At 52.0% G+C, this 18,483-nt stretch overlaps 1 protein-coding gene across 1 annotated transcript in view; it reads right to left on the reverse strand.

The window, feature by feature from the left end:
• The window catches only part of LOC309602594 (zinc finger matrin-type protein 4-like), a gene marked incomplete at both ends in the record, with an annotated part of 42,851 nt that extends 24,762 nt beyond the window's left edge, over positions 1 to 18,089 (reverse strand). Inside the window, 2 exons of the mRNA XM_082336254.1 lie at positions 3,305 to 3,394; positions 17,988 to 18,089. Coding sequence (XP_082192380.1) covers positions 3,305 to 3,394; positions 17,988 to 18,089 — 192 coding nt within the window. The remainder of the gene's footprint in view (positions 1 to 3,304; positions 3,395 to 17,987) is intronic.
• Between the last annotated feature and the right edge of the window lie 394 nt (positions 18,090 to 18,483).

Consider the following 18,483-nt stretch of genomic DNA (forward strand, 5'->3'; position numbering starts at 1 on the left):
TAACGCTCTGTGTGAAATTTAGACCACTTCCATTTTGGAGCCTGTTTTTCTTGTGGTAGAAGCAAAGAGCCAGTACCAGTTTATGGCTATCTAAATCTGAAACGCTCATTAATTCTCGGAGGATCCTAGGACCTATACGTTCTCCGAAGGAAAGCCAGCCCGAAGTTAAGGAAGGGGGGTGCTTGCCAAGGGCAGCGCGCGTCCCACGGTCCCGCTCTGGCAGGGACAGAGCCACGGGCAGCTCGGCAAGGACGGGGGTGACTCCTCGGCCGGAGACCCCGGCTCCCACCGCTCAGCTGCGGCTCGGTGGGTATTTAAAACTGTCGGAGAATAAATTCAGCCTTCCACTGAAACCAATACCTGACCTTTTGGTTGAAAACCTCTGATCAGGTACAAAACACACAGTAAGAACGTTGGCTCTAAAACCAGACATTTCATCTTAGTTTCAGTGTAATCGCTGAAGGTTTAAGTTATAGCATGCAGTAAATTTTGCAGCAGAAGTTATAAAACTGTGATTTCCTTGCTGATTGGGAACTGAAGCCAAGCCTCCCAAGGCAGCCGCCGGCACCATTTGTGCCTCGGAGAGGCACCGCTCTTGGCTTACCCGGCTCCAGCGCCGCCTGGCAGGACACGCGTTACCCTCAGCAACAAAATCTAATACCCTGCTATCTTCCCCCAAGCAATTTCTCCTTGCTATTACCCCCCCTTTCTTTTTTAAGGAAGATGGTGCTGGTTAAAGCAATTTACTATCTTATAGTACAAATAGGGCTAGAAAGAATTTGAAGGCTTTTCTCCCATCCCCCAAAACGCATTTCGTAGCAGATCAGAACTTTTCCTCACGTCTGTCCTGATCATCAGTCGGGGTCCTATTTTTTAAAGGTAGTGAGAAAAGGCTGATTAAAACTGATTCACCAATCCTGCGACTTGAGGATACGACTCCTCATTTCAGAGGGGCCCTGACACAGGCAGCAACCTTCTCTGATTGCTTTCAGCTGAAATGTTAAGCAGAAATTTAAAATGAAAGGTCAACGATCCCTCAGTACACCAAAGGCATGAGGTTGTTCCCCTCCTCCACAAAAAAATTAAACCAATAATGAACAGCCCAACAACTAAGTCGTTAATCCAGCCAAGACTAATAGTATAAGCCTCGTACTTCTTACTAGGAAAGGATAATGGGTGTTTGGGGAATGCAGAATATTTTTATAGTCCTCAAACAACAGCAAATACTACCCTTCGCCTCCCTGAAAGGTCAGGTAGCAAATGCTCTCTCCAAGCCTATTGCACCGAGTATCTACAACCGCGGCAGCCTCTCCTCCCTCGTGCCAGGTGGAAGACAGAGAAGGTGTTCAGTTTTGGGGTCAAAAGCATACAAATCAAATGGCATGCGGTCATGTAACAGCGCAGTTTTTGATGAAAAAAAGGCTAATATTCCCTTTTTAGTTGCAGATGCTTCCACACAGAAATTTAATTGCTTTTCACAGATGGTTTTTAATATTCGTCAAAGTTGGTGTGCCACGGATTGCCTAACGCCGCGGCACCCCTGCACGGGGCCATGCAGCGGCACCCACTGCAGCATGGCAATGGTTAGCAGGCAGCATTAGGGATGTCCTGAATATTTCTGTTCTCTTTCAATACAAAGGTTTGGCTAATATCTGATCAGCAACAGGCCTACTTTGAGCTGTAAATGTCGGCAGATTTTCCCTGCTATCATCTTATAACATAAACAATTTTAGAATTTAGGTCCTGCATAGCCTATCATCCACCTTCTGCATAAGGAGCTGTTAGTTCATCCCCCACTAAGGGCTGCCCCGGCACAATCAAGCACCAGCAACCACAGAGCTACATTCCTTCTCACTGTCGCCTTTCCCAGAAGAAATGGGAAGTCGGTCAGCTTTGACTTGTTGGAGGTCTCTTTGGTTCTCTCTCCACCATATCCCTACCCTAAGGTGTACATGCAGCTATGTGGTTTCTTGTTAGATCACAGAATCATAGGATCATTAAGGTTGGAAAAGACCCTTACGATCATTGAGTCCAACCGTTAATAAATAAAAAGCACAAATGAATGCAATGAAGCTCATCAGAGGACCGTGTTCCAAGTCTCTATGTGCATGTCCACTGTACCTTTCACATTCTGTAATTAACAACTCAATAAAAATACTATAAGATTCTGTTGTTAAGGGATAGCTTGCATCTGCAATTACCCTGTGTGCAACATAAAAGTTCCACTAAAATTTTAATTACTGTGTGAAGGAGCTTTCAGATTCCTTTGGCAAAACTTGCATGCTTCTCCCTTTAATTAGAAGATACCGCACTAAATATTGATAGCATTAATCCACAGCCACACTCCCATAGATCTGAAATGGTTTGGATGCTGTCTGCTGGGAACCTCATCAACAGCTCTCACGCTGGCCCCAGAACATGGGAAGGAGCTGAATGAATAATTCACTGTGAATCAGTCCCTTATAAATTTAGTCTCCTTTTATTGCCTGACAAACGGCTGCGAGCTGGTCCAATTTCCTCAGGTTTGTTTGCTTATTTGAATGCAATTGAAGAACCCGATTGCAATTTCTTAAAACTGCAGACTGACCACAAAACTTTGCGAGGAGCCTTTCGGATCCAGCACTCCGTTTTCATCAACTCTCAGAAAAAACGGGGTTGGAAGAGCCCTCCGGAGGTGCCTCTGCTCTCCGGTGACCTCTCCGCTCACCCCGGGGGCTCTCAGGGGTTCCAGCCACGATGCGGCGATGCCACCGCAGGCAGGAGGGCACGGCACCGCCGCGCCGGGCGTAGCCAACAGCTCCGTACGCGGCACCGCCGCGCCGGGCGTAGCCAACAGCTCCGTACGCGGCACCGCCGCGCCGGGCGTAGCCAACAGCTCCGTATGCGGCACCGCCGCGCCGGGCGTAGCCAACAGCTCCGTACGCGGCACCCTCGCAATTACCCCGGCCGCCCGCGGGCACAAGCCTCCTGCGGCCATTGCCCTGCCTCACCTGCGCGCAGGAGCTCGCCAGCAAAACCCTGGCCATTGCACTTAAACTGAATAAACGCTGGATATTTGCTCTCAGCATATTTTTTTCCGATGAAAGAACATTCGAATAACTAAAAATGCAATTACTGTTGCTGAAACACATAATATTTCTTGTATAGCTTATTGAAAATTATTCCCAGTTACTTAGCATTTCAGCTAATCTAAATGTTACCTCTGGGTACCTGATCATCTGTGGCTGGAACAGAAAAAATGCTGTAGCCCAGAGTCAATGATTCACAGAGCAGCTGAGTAAACAGGGACTTAAATTATACCCACGTTTTCTGACCGGAGCTTTTTAGCTGGACAGCCTCCATCTATGGGATGAAGCATATAATAGAGACGAACTTTGCTGGCATGTTTCCGACTCTGGAAAGAAAACAAAAAAAAGAAAAGAAAATGCAAGAAATGAAGTTACAAAAAGCAAGAGGCTCTGTTACTGTGCATACAACACCAATCTGCAATAAGACTTCACATCCCCTTGACATACGTATCCAACACGGGAGGAGGGAAGGACCCAGGGGAGGAACATCTGCGTTTCACAGAGGCTTTACGGAGCTGTCCACCAAGCCGCAAGGAACTGTGGAATGACCGTGACACCTGCCATTAGCAGGAGAAACGGGCCACCCCCCTCGCCGAGTCCTGCTGCCTGCAGCCCCTTGCAGATACAGCGGGAATAAAGGCGGCGAGACACGAGCAACATTTGCTATCAGACTGTTTCCATAGCGGGAGAGCTTGGAAACATCAGGGTTATTTAGCTTCAGGCGGAGACAAGATGGCATCGGGAGGGATCAGACGCACACACACAAACCGAAATCCACAGCTCCTACGCTTAGAGGAGAATAAAATACGTAAGGGGTATAAAACCTCACGCTCTAGGAAATAAGCCAACTGATACCTGCCAAAGGTTTGAAAGAAATTTCTCCCATGGGTAAATTATCCGGTAATTGTGTGTTATGGAATCTACCGCTTTCCTCGTACACAGCTGGCGCTGGCCCTGCAGAGAGGGGATAAGAACTACGCGGATGCTGAGCCTGAGCCCCTCCTCCTCTCTCAAGCATTTCCAAGGGGAGTTGAAGAGTAAAACCCCCCAGGCGGCCAGGAAAACGGGAGGGTTTGCGCTCCGGGTTAAGCAGTGCCAGCGCAGCAAAGCCCAGGCTTGACCTGACGTTGGCTGCTGCAGAAAGCAGCCCCAGGAGCCCAGGCACCGCTGCGAGGTCCTTCTGCTTCCCCGAGTCCTGCCCGGCAGAGTCCTCGCCCTCCACCACCGCAGAGGACAGATGCAGACCGCGCTTTCCAGCATCAGCAGCGGCCACCGGTCCCCAAACCCGCTCTGCTCCTTCACACCAAGCCCCAGTAAGCAGCCAGAGGGCTGGCTTCCCGCGGCAAAGCAGACCCGGTACTTCTGGTGCTTTCTCCCAAGGAAGGCACCCAGCGGGCACGTACTTTTCAAACGTTATTTATACCGCGGGGACCTGTATTTTTGTAGAGGAATCAGGGAGAGCTGAGAGATGCCTGGAGGAGACCCTTCCCATGCGGGACACAGCGGGCAGCAAGGGCAGGTTTCGTGCCTTCGGGTACCACCGGAGCAGCAGGGGAGGACGAGGAGAGACAGGGAGATGTCCTGGTCATGCCAGCATCAACAGACAAAGCAATCCTCGTGATTTGCAAAACGTAAAGGAAGATTTAAAAGCTTCTACAGCAGGAGCACAGACATAAACCTGCAAAACCCTCCCTTACAGTCAGCTCTTGTCTTTCAGTAGATGTAAGGGGGGGAAAAAGACTGCAACTACGGACTACCTGCACCCAGAGCCCAGGCTTGCACGGCAGCTATTATTATGCAAATGTTGTCTCTGAATCTCCATTTCTGATTGCCTCATAGAACAACGGCACCGTAATATTATAATTTCAGATCCCAGATTTGCAATTTTAAAATATTAAATTAGCATGTTCTGGAACATTCTTTTTCCTGTGGTGGGAACTCGGAGCTACATTTGCAGAGAGCTACATTTGTATGCATAAATGTGACTATGCAATAATTTTTTTTAATAGAGCAAATCAGTCAAGATAAATAATGTCAAATATCTTTCCCTAACTCGTCTTCCTGCATGCATTTAGAAAATGTGACCTGCTGTAGTCAGAGCTAAGCGCAGGAAACCCCAAAAGCTCCAGCTCCCAGCGATTAGCAGTCCAGACAGCGATGGCGCAATTAAGAAATGACAAGATAAACGCTTGAAACGCAAAGGACAGATGTGCGAAGTCAGCCTCGGAGTCTGGCCGCGCTCCTGCTTTTCTGCCCGAAGGCTGCTCGGCTGCTTTCACCTCGGGGAGGTTTGCACGCCCCGGGCAGGGCGCGGGGGGACAGGCGACCGCCGGCCCCTTCGCACGGGGCAGGGGACAGGACAAGCCACCGCCGTCCCTCTTTGGATGGAGGAGAGCCAAGCGCGCCATAAAGGTGACGTGGCCAGAGCTTTTCAGCTGAATTCCTTCCCTGAATTTACACCCCTGGGAGCAGCCAGCCAGCCTCGAGTCATCCCACAGTCACGAGGCCCTTCCCTCGGGTGAGTTAATCCAGCATGTCATGATGCTCACTCGCACACAAGCATAGCCTGCTGAATTTAAAGGTTGAAAAGTTTGTGGGTTTTTTGGTGTTTTTTTGTAAGATGAAAAGGCAAGATTTTAACAGTAGTCATTTTTAGTGTTCCTTTCCGTGGCACTCAGCTGTGCCATAAATGATGTCCAAATGTCAGCATTAAAAGGCAGCGAAGCTTCAACCTTCTGTAAAACACCTCTCACCTTTACTTATGCGCTTGTTTGCATTTGTGAAAGCTAAGGTAAAAGAAATAACTTATGTTTGGCAAAATTTAAAACTACGTGGCTCCTTATGCAGCCTTATTATCCTACGGTTATAAAAGCGGAGCTTAAAATCATCCCTGGCCTTTGCAAGTATGCAGTGAGCATCTCATTCCCTCTCAGGGAGCGGAGGTAGCACAGCCCATTTGTCACCCATTTTATCTCTGGTATTTTCTACATTTACATGTGTATTTATCATCCTAACACCAAGGCAGGAGCAAAGTGATTATTCTTAGCGTGCTGCTTGCAAACAGCCCTGCGGGTTATCTTTTCCCCTCCACAAAGCAACTTGAAATCTACAGCTCCGAGGCGCGAGAAGGGCAAGTGCCAGGGAGGGGGTGGCACAGCCCCCATCGGCAGCACCGCCGCCGCCGCGCAGGAGGGACTCACCGCGCTCCTGAGCGCCAGCCGGGCCCCGCCATCCCGTTCCGAGCCCCTGCGTGTTTGAAGGAGCTCTGGAGGACACGGCACCAGGAGGACGTCTGAGAACAGCGGGGACAACGGCAACGAGCGCTGCCAGGGCATCGCTGCCTCCCCGCCAGCCGCCCAGCCCTCCGGCCCCAGGCAGAGACCCGCCGGCAGGTCCCTGCAGGACAGCTCGCGGCCGGGGCTGGCTTGGCCAGCTGAGCATCTGCTAGCCACCGCCACCCAAGTTATGACAGATACACGGGGGAAAAGGGGCCAAAGGAAGAGCCACGTACAGGAGTCGGGAAACCGGGATAAAGTGGGCTCAGGGCACATCCAGCGCCCATTTTGATCCGTCTCACCACACGTACAAGCCTTAGAAAAAGACAAAACCTTGACACATCTGTAAATCCATGGTCTGGAAGAAGAACGCTGCCTTTGGAGATACCTGCCTGTTCATCAGTAGCCACCACAACTTTACCTTAGGGTGCACGAAGAGAGTATTCTTGTGCCCGTGAATATTTCTTTTGTAGCTTTACAAAGTGTTACGCCAAAGGCATTTTCACTTAAATTCTCTGTCTCTAGGGTCTGGAAACAACCCCTTTAGAAGGCAAGAAGTCTAACTTAATACTATATGCCTTAAAAACAACCCTCTCTATGCAGGGAGGGGGGTGCAGCTTAGAAAGAGCCTGTTTTCACATAGCAACTGCAGGCTTCTGCATTGCAAGCTCATGTGCTATTGTAAGAAGGCTCATCAATAAAAGTAAATAAATGGATCATTTCTGTCTATATCAAATCTACTTTAATACAGAGGACTGTGGCAGAGGCAGCAGAGTTCTGGCAATTCAACCCTAAAACATAAAAGGGCAAAGCAGAGCTAAATTGTGCTATGAAACGCAATTTGATTTTGCATAAATCAAGTTTTGCAGCACACTTACGCCCAGAGCGAGCAGCAGTGCGGCGAGAGCAGACAATCGCGGCTCTGTGGGAGCGGCGGCAGCTGGCGGGACCCCGGGAGCCACGGCCGAGCTGGCCTCAGACGCAGCAGCCCTGCTCGCCCTGGCTCATGGAGGGTTTGCTCGCTGCCATCGCAGCTTCACAGCTTCTCTGCAAACGTACCAACAGCAGCACTGTCCCCGGGGAGGGCTGAGACACATCTCCCTTTCCAAGGCCAGAAATCCCCGCTGGAGGCTTTAGCCCGGGCTTTGCCAGGCTGCGCGGAGACTGAGATCCCTCCTTCCCACGATCTGCCCGGGGGATGCGGGGAGCCCTCCCGTCAGCAGCCTGCAGCGGCCCCGGGATCTGCTCCCGCTTTGCACCGCTGATTTAAGCTGACCTGACAGGCTAAAACATTTCACCATCTTGTGAGGGACTTCTTCCCGTACCCCCAGCCACCTCGCCAGGTTCAAATCAACCGTTCCTGCTGCTCTCCTCACGCCGCGCTTGCATCTGATCTAATTTCTCTATTCCCCATAGCTCACTTTATCATCTGCTTGTTCACTCCTCTGCTGGCAGCATCAGGTTTTCGGTCGGTCTGCCTTTCCTCTCTCGCTCGCCCTCCTCTGTGCCCTGTTCTCCAGCCGAAGACCAGAGCCCCACGGCACCGGGGCACACGCGGCCGTGCCGAGCGCCGGCAGGGACACCCGGCTGGGAGATGAAGAAAGGAGCCATAATGGCAGCCCGAATGGCTGTGGCTTCCCCTAGTTTGTAATAAATTCTTTTTCAGAAGCCTGTTGGTTGGATTTTAATCCTTTTAGTGTGTACTGTGTTGATTTTTTGGTATGCTGGCAGTTTCTTAATTAAATTGCCATGAAACATGCAGTCATATGATTACACCAACTTTTATTATCTGTATTGGCCCTACTTGTAATCTCATCAAAAGAGAGAAAGTTATTTTGGCCAGACCCAGTTCTCTCAACCTCACGCAGAATACCAATCCCATCGTCCCCCTGGAGCTACCTACTCGAGTCCCTCTCCGGGGCCTGTTTCGCTCAGGAGCCGTGCCGAGCTGGGGGGCCCCGCTCCCCGCGGCCGTCCCCCGGTGCTGCCGTGCCTGGCTCCGCGCTCGCCCTTCTCCTGGAAACTTCCGCCACTTTCCAAGTCCGGCGCCGGAGCAGCAGTGACGACGCAGAGCGCCCGGCCAGCTCTTTTCAAGCACTCGCTTGCAAATTACTGGACCCGCTGACTCAAAAAACCAACATGCTAGATTTCATCATTGCTGCCTAACAAACTTCCAAATTTCTACTGGAAGAGAACCAATTTATTCCTCATTCTGTGATATAACAACATCCTCTGCTTTTTTTTAAATAGAGGACAGAAGTATTTTCAGCAAACGCCTTCCCTTTTCTGCCTCTTCTACCCACACGACCAGCAAACGCTATTGTCAAGATCCCCGTTGTTCGCCGCAGAGATAAACTCCCGTCTGTTATTCCAGACGCTGCTGGGTGCCAATGTCCTTTTTCTCCCTTTGTAATTTTTGCAAAGCCTCATTTATAATTTATGGTCATTTCTATCCACTTCCCCTTTTTCCTCCTTGAGTTAATTTTTTAAAAAGCGCCTACTCATGCTTTGACTTTCTGGGCACACAGATACACGTCCGTAATTCCCAACTGCACGCAGCCGAATTTTCACCCCACGAAATTGGCTTCTTCAAAGCAACAGGTAGACATATTACCAGTTTGGACATTGATTTGCTTACACGTAAAGGCAATTACTGATGATCTATTCAACCACTAGCTCATTTCGTTTCCTCTAAATCTGTGATCGTTTCTCTCCACTCGCCAAGCCGACCCTGAACGTGGATCCCCTCCCCAGGGACAAGGACAGCCTCCTGAGATGGGTGCCTGTGGCTGGGAGCAGTTCACAGGCCCCAGCAGCTTCTCCCGAATCTCGATGACTGCAATTTTAAGAATACAAAAACAAGACTACAGAAGCTCCCAGTAAAACGAATAGCAGCGACCTGCTGCACCCAAAGGCAGCGACTCGCAGGGAGCGAGCGGGCTGCCGTGTCTGCCGCTCTGCCATCGCACGGGGTCAAAGCGTCCAGTCCAAGCCTGACAACTTTAATCATAATCGACATTGTCGTTGCTTCACTCACCTTCCTAAGAGAAAAATCTCACCCGCTAGATCCGCCTCTCCAGCGTGAGCTGGAGCCCCTGCGGCCACATGAAATGCCGTTCCTCCAGGAGAGCCCCTTCCCGTCCTGCCGCGCTCGGAACGTTAACGCTGCACAGAGGCGGAGGGGGCTGACGCCGCCAGCCCAGGAGGCCCCCCGAGACAAGGGTTTCCGACTGCGCTTGTGCAATGGAAAAGAAAATGCCACCTTTGGTTTTTTCCCCTTGGTGCAGTCCCCATCGCACAGGCAGACCAGGTGGCTGGCGCTGGTACCCCGCGTGGGTGGGTACCGCGGGTACCCACAGGGTATCGCCCACGGCTGGAGCATCGCCCCCGGGACCCAGCCCTGCCCTCTCACGGCTGCCTGATCCAGACGGATCCAGGCTCGGCTCTGCAGCTCCCTGCGTGATAAATACCTGCAGACCTCCAGAACAGCCAGGCATGAATTTTGTGTCTCAGGAGTCACCGTTTCAGCTTATCTGATCTTTAATTTTACAGCTTCCTATATTGATTTTGACTGTAGTCAAAGTATCTCTTGTCCTACGCACCGCAGCGTACCCTGCAGAGAGGAAAATAACTCTCTTTACGGCCTGTTGCCGGAGCAGCGTGGCACCAGCAGCAGGGCTCAGCACCCGGCTCGCAGGCTGCCGGTGCCCCGCGGACCTGCCTCCCAGCGCCCGGGATCTCCTGGGATCGCCCGCAGGCTTCTGGTCCTCCCCAAAGGCACTCAAAGTCCCTTCTCACTTCGCGGCCTCGCATTTCTTCTGCAGATGAATATTACACCTAAGCTAATGCAACCATGAAGTTACTTTTCCATTGGTTTTTAGGGTTTTTTTCCAGGCAGCGCGCCTCCCTGTGAACAAGCCAAGGGAAAAGGGATGCAGGGGATGGAGCGAACCTCCGAAACATGCTTCGCTCAGCAAGCTAAACCCTTGCTGTTTGCCTGCAGCTACTCGTGTCAAGCAGCTGCAGCTGAGGTTTCTCAGCTCAAGGCCACTCCGCCGTTGGGTACCGATGCTCGAGGTGCGGATGAATTTCAGTGCTGGTACAGAACTCTCGTCCTGCCATCAGGTGGGAAGCAGAAGAGTTAACACAACCACACCGTCTCCTCCCCGCACAAGCCGCCCGGCACCGCGCTCCGCAGAGCGGCACGCACCGGCAGCGCCGCCGTTGTTCCCATTCTATCTTTACGTGTCGGAAACAAATCGCTTTTAAAGCGCGTCAGTGCTAGTCGTCACTCCTGAGAGCCCGCTCAGCCCGGCGCGGCGCGGGGGCGCGGTTTGTCACAGCACACGACGATAACTAAAGACGCCGCTTTCAAACACCTGGAACCCAAATCCAAACACGGGTTGCGAGTTTAAAATATTAAAGAAAAGCAAGAGTGAATACCTGGAACAAACAGGTGCCCTGCCGTGCACCGGGAGCAGAAAGGGGGTGCCGGGGAAGCGGGAGCTGCAGGGACTTCTCCCGGGGACGGCTTGGCCAGGGCGCGCCTGGCTTGGGTAACAGCAACGTTTCACGGCTTTTATTCCGCGTAAGCTTAATGTGACATCCCTTGTGCCTCCCCATTACTGCTGGCCTCAGGGTCTCGTTCCTGGTGGATTTTACCACTGCTCTGAAAGTACCTTTGAACTTCAGCTATTTTTAGCCAGCAACGAGACTCTGCACCTTGGAGGGGAGCTGTACGAGAGGGCTTCGTCTGCTCTGCTGCTGCTGCTATTTAGCGATAGATGTTGACACTGGGAGTGCATTAAAAATAATGTTTAGCCATTAATGTTGACAACAGCGTAGTAACGCGGAACCTTGTAAAGTGCTATTTAATCTACATTGGTTTCCTGAAGCACACTGCGATCCAGCAGCTAACCCTGCCCTGGTGGGTACGTACTTACTGCATGCAGAAAAGGGAAGCGGAGGCACGAGCACCTCACCAGAAAACACTGACATCCACGGATCTCCTTCCTATACGACGTGTGGCCACGTTTACTGCAGCGTATTTTAACTGCCGTTGTCAGACGGCACTACACGGACTGGGTACCAAGGCAATCTGCAGAAGGTCTGCATCTGCACGTACAAAAACCAGAACAGTACCTTCAGCATCTTTGCAACCAAGCCACAGAAAAGCTTTCTTTAGCCTGATTTTTTTTTTTTCTCTGCAAGACAAGGTTCTCCTACCAGCACAATCTGCAGAATGACAGTAATGGCTGAGCAGCCTCTAAAAACTATATAGCACGCGTACACCACGGCAGAGCAGATTCGCAGCAGTTCTGGGGAAGGACGTAGGAACAACAGATAGGACGTCCCCTCCTCCTCCATCCTCTGAAGTATTTACAGGTTTCTCTCAATAAAGCAAGCCAACGCTTGGCAGGTAAGCAGCGGCAATGGCAGAACATACGAGAGAGGGCATTGCTAGCCAACGTTAGCATTCCCTTCAATAACAGACGACCAACATCAGCGGACTCCCTGACGCACGAGAGCCCCGCGCAGCCCTTGCGTCCAGCTGAAGCGCGGCCTTTCCGCTCCCCCATCCCGGGAACGCCTGCAGCACCTCGCGCGGGGAGCTGGCACCAGACACGGAGCGTTCCGGCTCCTTGTGTTCCAGCACAGCATTTCTTTTGTTAAATAGAGTACGTGCTCTTCCACCGCATTAATATTTCAGACACAGGATTGCCTTTCTGAGCACACGCATCTTGATCCTTAAGGCACTAATGTGCCAGTAGTAAACAATGTTTATTATTCCTTCAGACAAGCCATCATTTTATGCAGTTTCCCAGAGAAGGACGGCCCAACTGGAAGCAGATTAACCCGAGCACCGCTCCAGCCTCGCGCAGACAAGGAGTATTGATGAGGCTGTCGATACCGCTCGCCCGCCTCGCTCCGGAGACAGGGTGAGAAATTCCAGAGAGCACTTGGCTCCGGAGACGAGCCAAAGGGCACGGCGCTTTATTTGTTCTCCCCAGTTCCCTCCGCATTTAAATTTTAATACACTTTCCCTCTGCCCTCCCCCAGCCTCTCAGGCTCCACCACAAGCACGCCGCCTTCCCGGGCTTCTCTTCCTACAGACCCGGCGTATTTCTTCAATTTAAAATGAAAAAGCAAAGTACCATCTGAACACCTGAAGCAATAAAGATTACAATGGCAAAAAGTGTTATAGCAGCTTAAGAAGCAAATGTGGTGATGAATATGCAGCTCAGGGTGGAATCTGAGAGCAACTTTGCATATTTGGTAACTTTCCTGCAGGATTTTCAAGGAGAAACTTGAAAATAAATGGTAACATCCTCCTAATGGCTGTGAACGCTTCTATATAGAGATGAGGACTTGGAGCTAACTAAAAAAGCTTAGCTTTTTAAATTCATGGAGCAGCTCACCAAGGGGACTGATAAAACCTCTCTCAAAGACAGAGCTGGAAGGAACTGTTAAATGACGGACGATCTAGAGAGCATCCAGCAGCAACGAGGCTTCCCGCTCCAGAGGAAGGGGAGATGCAGAAATACAGAAAATCTCATCTCTGGGGCCCAGGCTTTCAATGGCATTGCAGCAAGCAGAATACATTCTGTATTTCTTCTCCTCCTGGTCAGCAAGCTCTGCGGCACCGGCCGCTTCCCAAATCACTGCTGCCCTCTGACCCCCTGGTTCCTCCTAGGCTCTTCCCCTTGCAGAGGGCAGCGGGCGTTGCTGAGCGCATTAAGCAGCTGGTAAAGCACCCACGCAACTGCAAGAGCTTCTGACCACGGGGCAGCAGCCTCGGTTATTCCTTTGCAATACCTTTGAGGGGTGAATGGCATTTGAATAGCGATGCTTTGCTGATAACAGTCACAGGAGCCCGATGCGAGATAGAGCTGCTGTAGCACAAACCGTGCGCTCCGAATCCCAGCCTTTTGACAGGCTCTCCCGTCTCCCCAAAAGGAGCTCTGTGCGAAGGTACACGTGCTGGGTAGCTGCCTTCTGGTTTTCCCACCCACAAATGTCATTTAAAAACAACAACAACTAAAAATCAATCCCTTAATTTCAAAGTTGTGCTTGAAAGACACACGCTGTCTGTGCCATCAAAGCCGAGCAAAGAGGTCGATGGCTGCGAGACGCTCCCGGTCTCTGTGGCCGGCACAGAAGGTGCCCCAGGAGGAGGGTGCTGGCAGAGTGCCCATTGCTACGCACCCACCTTCCCCGCCACCCAGGGCGCCGGCACCGGGAGGAGGTGGCCGAGCCTGGCACAGCCCGGGCACCCCTCCGCCCCACGTACGCCGCAGGAGCCGGCCGCTGCCGGCGACAATTAAAGAGCATCAGGAGGAGGCTGGGCCCAGCCTCGCGCGGATCAAGCGTCCCGTCTGGAAGGGCTCTGCCAGTCGTCCCCCCACACCTGAGAGCAGGCGAGCGAGCAAGAGAGCAGGCTTGAAATACCCTCCCTCCGCCAGACAGCACCACACATTCGGCCACCGCCTGCCCGATGCAGCCAGCGCTCGCCCGGAGCGTATCGCATCCTTCTGCCTTTCCTTGCGATTCCTGATCTCATCAGTCATCCCGCCTCAGCTCTGCTCCGCCGGCGGGGGGAAAGGGAGAGCCGACGCACGAGGAACGCTTGGCACATCACGGCGGCACAGCGAGCTATGACCTAGCAGGGCTTTTATCAGGCATCCATACTTGGATGCTTTATTCCAGCAGCAGAAACGGGAAGGGAGTTTTCTAGTACTTCAGGGGACAAACTAAGATATTAATTTGCTTTAAGAATTCAAATATTCAAACGCACAATCTTTTGGGCATTGACAACAACCAGTAAGATCCGCCTACATCTCTCACTTACCGCTGCGTGGAAGCTAAGCGATATCTGTAAAGCCACCTCCTGCGATGCCCAGCACCACAGTATGCCGAGAGCTTGCTAAGGCATTTCTCATTCGGGCACCCGCAACTTCATTACGAGTCGATACCCCAAGGCCAGCTGCTCAGCTCAGCTCTGCCCTGCGGTGAATCCCGGAGAGGAGAGCAGCACCTGGCAGCTTTGCAGGGATGGAAAGGAGAGCAAAGGCGCAGCAGACGTATCAGACAAAGCCACAGAGGCAGTTGCACAAAGCACATAAAATAAGGGCGGTATTTTGCTGTATATCAAGTTGGAAGCAAAAATGCGCTGCAAATACTCTGATCCTTTTGTCATGTTTCCACTACACTTGCCCTTGGAAATAATACTGCTTAATATTGCACGACTGACATCAAATTATTTTTTTATTCCTGGCAAAGTAGCGCAGAAGAAAAGAAGAGTTATTGGTTGATGATTTGGAGAAGGAGACGAGACAGCGATTGGAACTGACTATTCCCGTTTGGCAAGATAAAAACACCCCCTTTCATACACTGCTTCCCTCTATTTTCTTACAGAGAAATGTCTTATTTTGCATGCGCAAAGGAGCCAAGATTTCAGTGCCTGGCACAAAGGCTGCAGATCTTACCCGGCTGCAGATAAATTCCCTTTCTCTCTAAGCTCTGGCTTGGTAAGGGTAAGGGCACTGCTGACCAAAACAAACCGAGCCCCGGAGGAAGACGCATCACCAGCACAGTCCGGGAGCTTGAGATTGCTGGTTTCCAGTCAGGTCTTCTGCAGGCACCTTCCCCAGCTCCGAGCGGGAGGCTCGGTGCAGCGCGCTGCTCCGCACGCCCCGTGCGCTGCCCCGTGGTGCAGGCAGAGCCCCAGAGCCCCAGCAGCCGCCCAGGCTGCGCCGCGGCCGAGGCGCGGCGGTGCCGGCGGGCAGCCAGGCCGGCCCAGCCCCGCGCGCTCCCCGCCGCCCAGGAACCCAAAGGGGACGGATGCTCCGGAGCCGTGCCAGAGGTTTCCCCACGCAGCAATCCCGACACAGCGAGCACGCTGAGCTGGCTGGAAACGCTGAACTCTTCCGACGACGCTGCGTGCACCACGCCAGTAGCGAGTTTTATGTTGCAGTGTTTCACTTTTCCCCATAAAGTTCAAGTCCATTCAAAATGAAAAGTTTTGCTCTGTGCAAAAAGTTCATTTATGTTGCGTTTTTCTCGTCTGCTTTGATATTGGCCGTATTTTTTTTCCAATCAAAAAGCTGAAACAAAGCAACTTTAGAAGATTAAATGAAAATTTATTTGCAGAGAATTTAGTCTTCTGAAGTTGATCTTTTCCCTACGAAAAGAATCTGTTTTGACGATAGAGTGCTTTTTAAGGGGGGAGGGGGATAAAAGGAGTGAAACATGTGATCAGCTGCTTTTTAATTAGGAAGAAACAGTGAATTTTACATTCCTGCTATTAACTAACTGGCTTGCAGCGAGGGCTGGCGGTCTCGGGCAGGACGGAGCTCAGGTACATTCAACACCACAGTTTTGTACAAGAACAGTCATGTTGTGAATCCTGATGTTATAAAAGTGAATATTCTGACCACAGACTTGATCCGCTCCTCGGACCGGGGAAGAGGAACACCTTCTGAGCAGGGGCCTGGCAGAAAGCCCAGCCTTCTCCGTTTGCGGGGCAGAGGCTCCGACCAAACTCCTTATGAAACAGCCTCAGAGCAAGAATGGTTTGCAGAAATTATTCCCCAATAATTTTCCATGATTAATGTACCCAGGGAAATCGCGTACTGCTTGTCCCATGTCGGACGAGAAAAAGAGGCCGAGTTCACCTAACAAGTGACTCACTACAAATTATCTGCTCGGGTCTCTCGAAACCCCGTCCAGCTCGCATCGGGAAGGAGCCGGGAGCGCTGCAGAGCCGTTCTCCGCTCCCATTTGCAGTCAAAGCACATGGACTCGGGAACCTCCCGCGCAAGGCTCGATGCTGCACCGAGCTCCGGCAGCCCCGAAGGCTTCGTGCATCGGCCGCACGGAGGAAAACACCCAGGGTACAGCTCCGCTGCGCCCCGCGAGAGCTCCCCGCGGGCACGCCTGTCACCCAGCACCACCTGCCCCATCAAACCTCGGGGCAGATTTTCAGCCCCCTCACTGCACCTGCGGGTTTCTCGGGACCGGGGTACGCGGAGAATTTGTGTCACGCTCCAGAGCGGCGACCAGAACAGAGGCTGCAAAGCACCGAGGCTCCCTGTCGAGAGCAGAGGCTGCTGCGGGGCCACGGCAAAGCGCGGCAGAGCTGCGGGGCAGGGGCACCGTCAGCCCCTGGGGCCACCGGAGGAGCCCCCGGCCACGGCGGGCCCCCCGCCCGCCTCGCTCTCTCCATCCCTCTGCTTTGCATCGTGCAACCCAGCAGGCAAGGTCAGGGAATGACATTATCGTGCCGAATGTCTACAGCGTCTGCTGGGATTTCACAGGGGATGACAAATGAGCACAACACCTCGCGCTAGAAATACACAACAGAAAACCGCGTTGTTTGCCACGTTTCAAAAACATCTGCTATGAATTAATGATTCAGCTCATACCTACGATTACAGGCACAGAAGAAAAGAGATTGGCTGAGCACCCCGTTGCTCACCAGTCGCTACTCCTGTTTCTGCGGCAAGGCTTCTGCCTCCTGTAGACAAAATCTGGCATCCACACCGCCCATTCGCAGGCTCTGGAAGGCGTCCCTAAAACTGCAGCCTCAGACTTCCCCGCAGCTGCCAGGGATCTCTGCTGCACGCCGAGGGCAGCCAGAGGAGCCTTTACAGGAGATGGCTTAAGAAATTCCCCAAAACAGACATGTAAAGCGCCTGACAAGGAAACGTGCAGTATGGGTCGCATTGTTTATTAATGCGGCACAGCATCCTTGCATACCGTACGTTGATTAAGCTTCTTGCATGTCTCCACTGGCCACGCCGAGACAAACGTCTCCCCTGTGGATCCACTGCTAAACACCCAAATCAGAGCAAAAGTTTGAAGAAACTTCATCTTCCAGGCCTCTTAGCACAGATTCTGATTTTGCTGAAACACTGCAGCCACTGACAGTGTATTCAAAAGCAGGGGCGAAACGCAGCCAGGCCACGCAGCCCCGCTGGCGCACGCTTCCCGCGCCCCGGGGAGCAGATGCCGAGGCACGGACAGGCAGCGGGTTTCCTTTCTTGAAGGATTTCACAGCAGCAGATCCCTCAGTAATTTCCCCCCTTGTTTAATAGGAATTTATTTAATTTTGTTTTGAAGATATGCAGCGCTGTTAATTGCTGTTCTAACGTGTCTCTAATAATATATCCTTTCTAATTGTTTATTGCTTGCCTACCTCTTAAGTGCGTAAATACAGGCACAAATACTAATCTGTTCTCTGCACAATCAGTGATTCCTACTCAGCAAAGCACAGTGCAGCACATTTAATATAAAAACTTGAGCTCGTTTTGCTGATCTCTGAATTGATCTCCTTACTAACTATGTTTCTTTGAAAACTAGCTTTCAGTCACGTTCAAATTGCAGCCTGGCTTTGCAAATGTAGACAGAAGAAAAAAGCAGGCGCGCAGCAGGCAACATTGCAGTGACATTATTTACAGAATAGGAGGCCACCGGTAAAAATAGGCTTTTGAATCTTGAGTTTTCAGAGAGGAACTTTACATGCTGGTGTAGCTACTTGCTGGGCAGGCGGTAGCCGCCACCGCCCCGTAAAGCCCGCAGCTGGAAGAGGCAGCGGCGGAGGAGCTGCAAACCGACGAAGCAGAGTTACCGAAGAGCATCCTACCTCGTAATGGGCCACGCGCTGCGACTCGGATATTAGCTGAGCGCTGCACACTTTGCAGTAACTTTCCGTGAATAATTCCTGGTCGATGTCGGACGACTTCATCTGTTCATGGCAGAGAGAAGAGACAACAAACAGAATCAGTTACAAAAGGCAGGCAGAAGAGGACGTTTGACGGGGGTCCCTACAGAGACATGGGCAAAGCAACGCTTTGAGTCGAGCGGTTCTTGTCACCACGAGGGAACGAAACCAACTTGATAAACCTGGGAATGTGAAACACGCGTGGTCCTCATCCCATCCCCAACCTTTACACTTTGGAGTCCGCGGGCTGACGCACCGTCGGCCTGTGCCGAGCGTTCGGTCCTCGCCTGCAGCAGCTCCCGGGCACGGCTGGCGGCCGGCGGCGTTTCCCCGGCCCCGCTGCGCCCCAGGAGCACCCGGCCCGCCGAGCGCCCTCGGCCACAGACACGGGCTCCGCAATGATCTCTCACGTGCGAGC

The sequence above is a fragment of the Platalea leucorodia genome (genome assembly GCF_965183815.1).
Source record: "Platalea leucorodia genome assembly, chromosome: Z".
Classification (NCBI taxonomy): Eukaryota; Metazoa; Chordata; class Aves; order Pelecaniformes; family Threskiornithidae; genus Platalea; species Platalea leucorodia.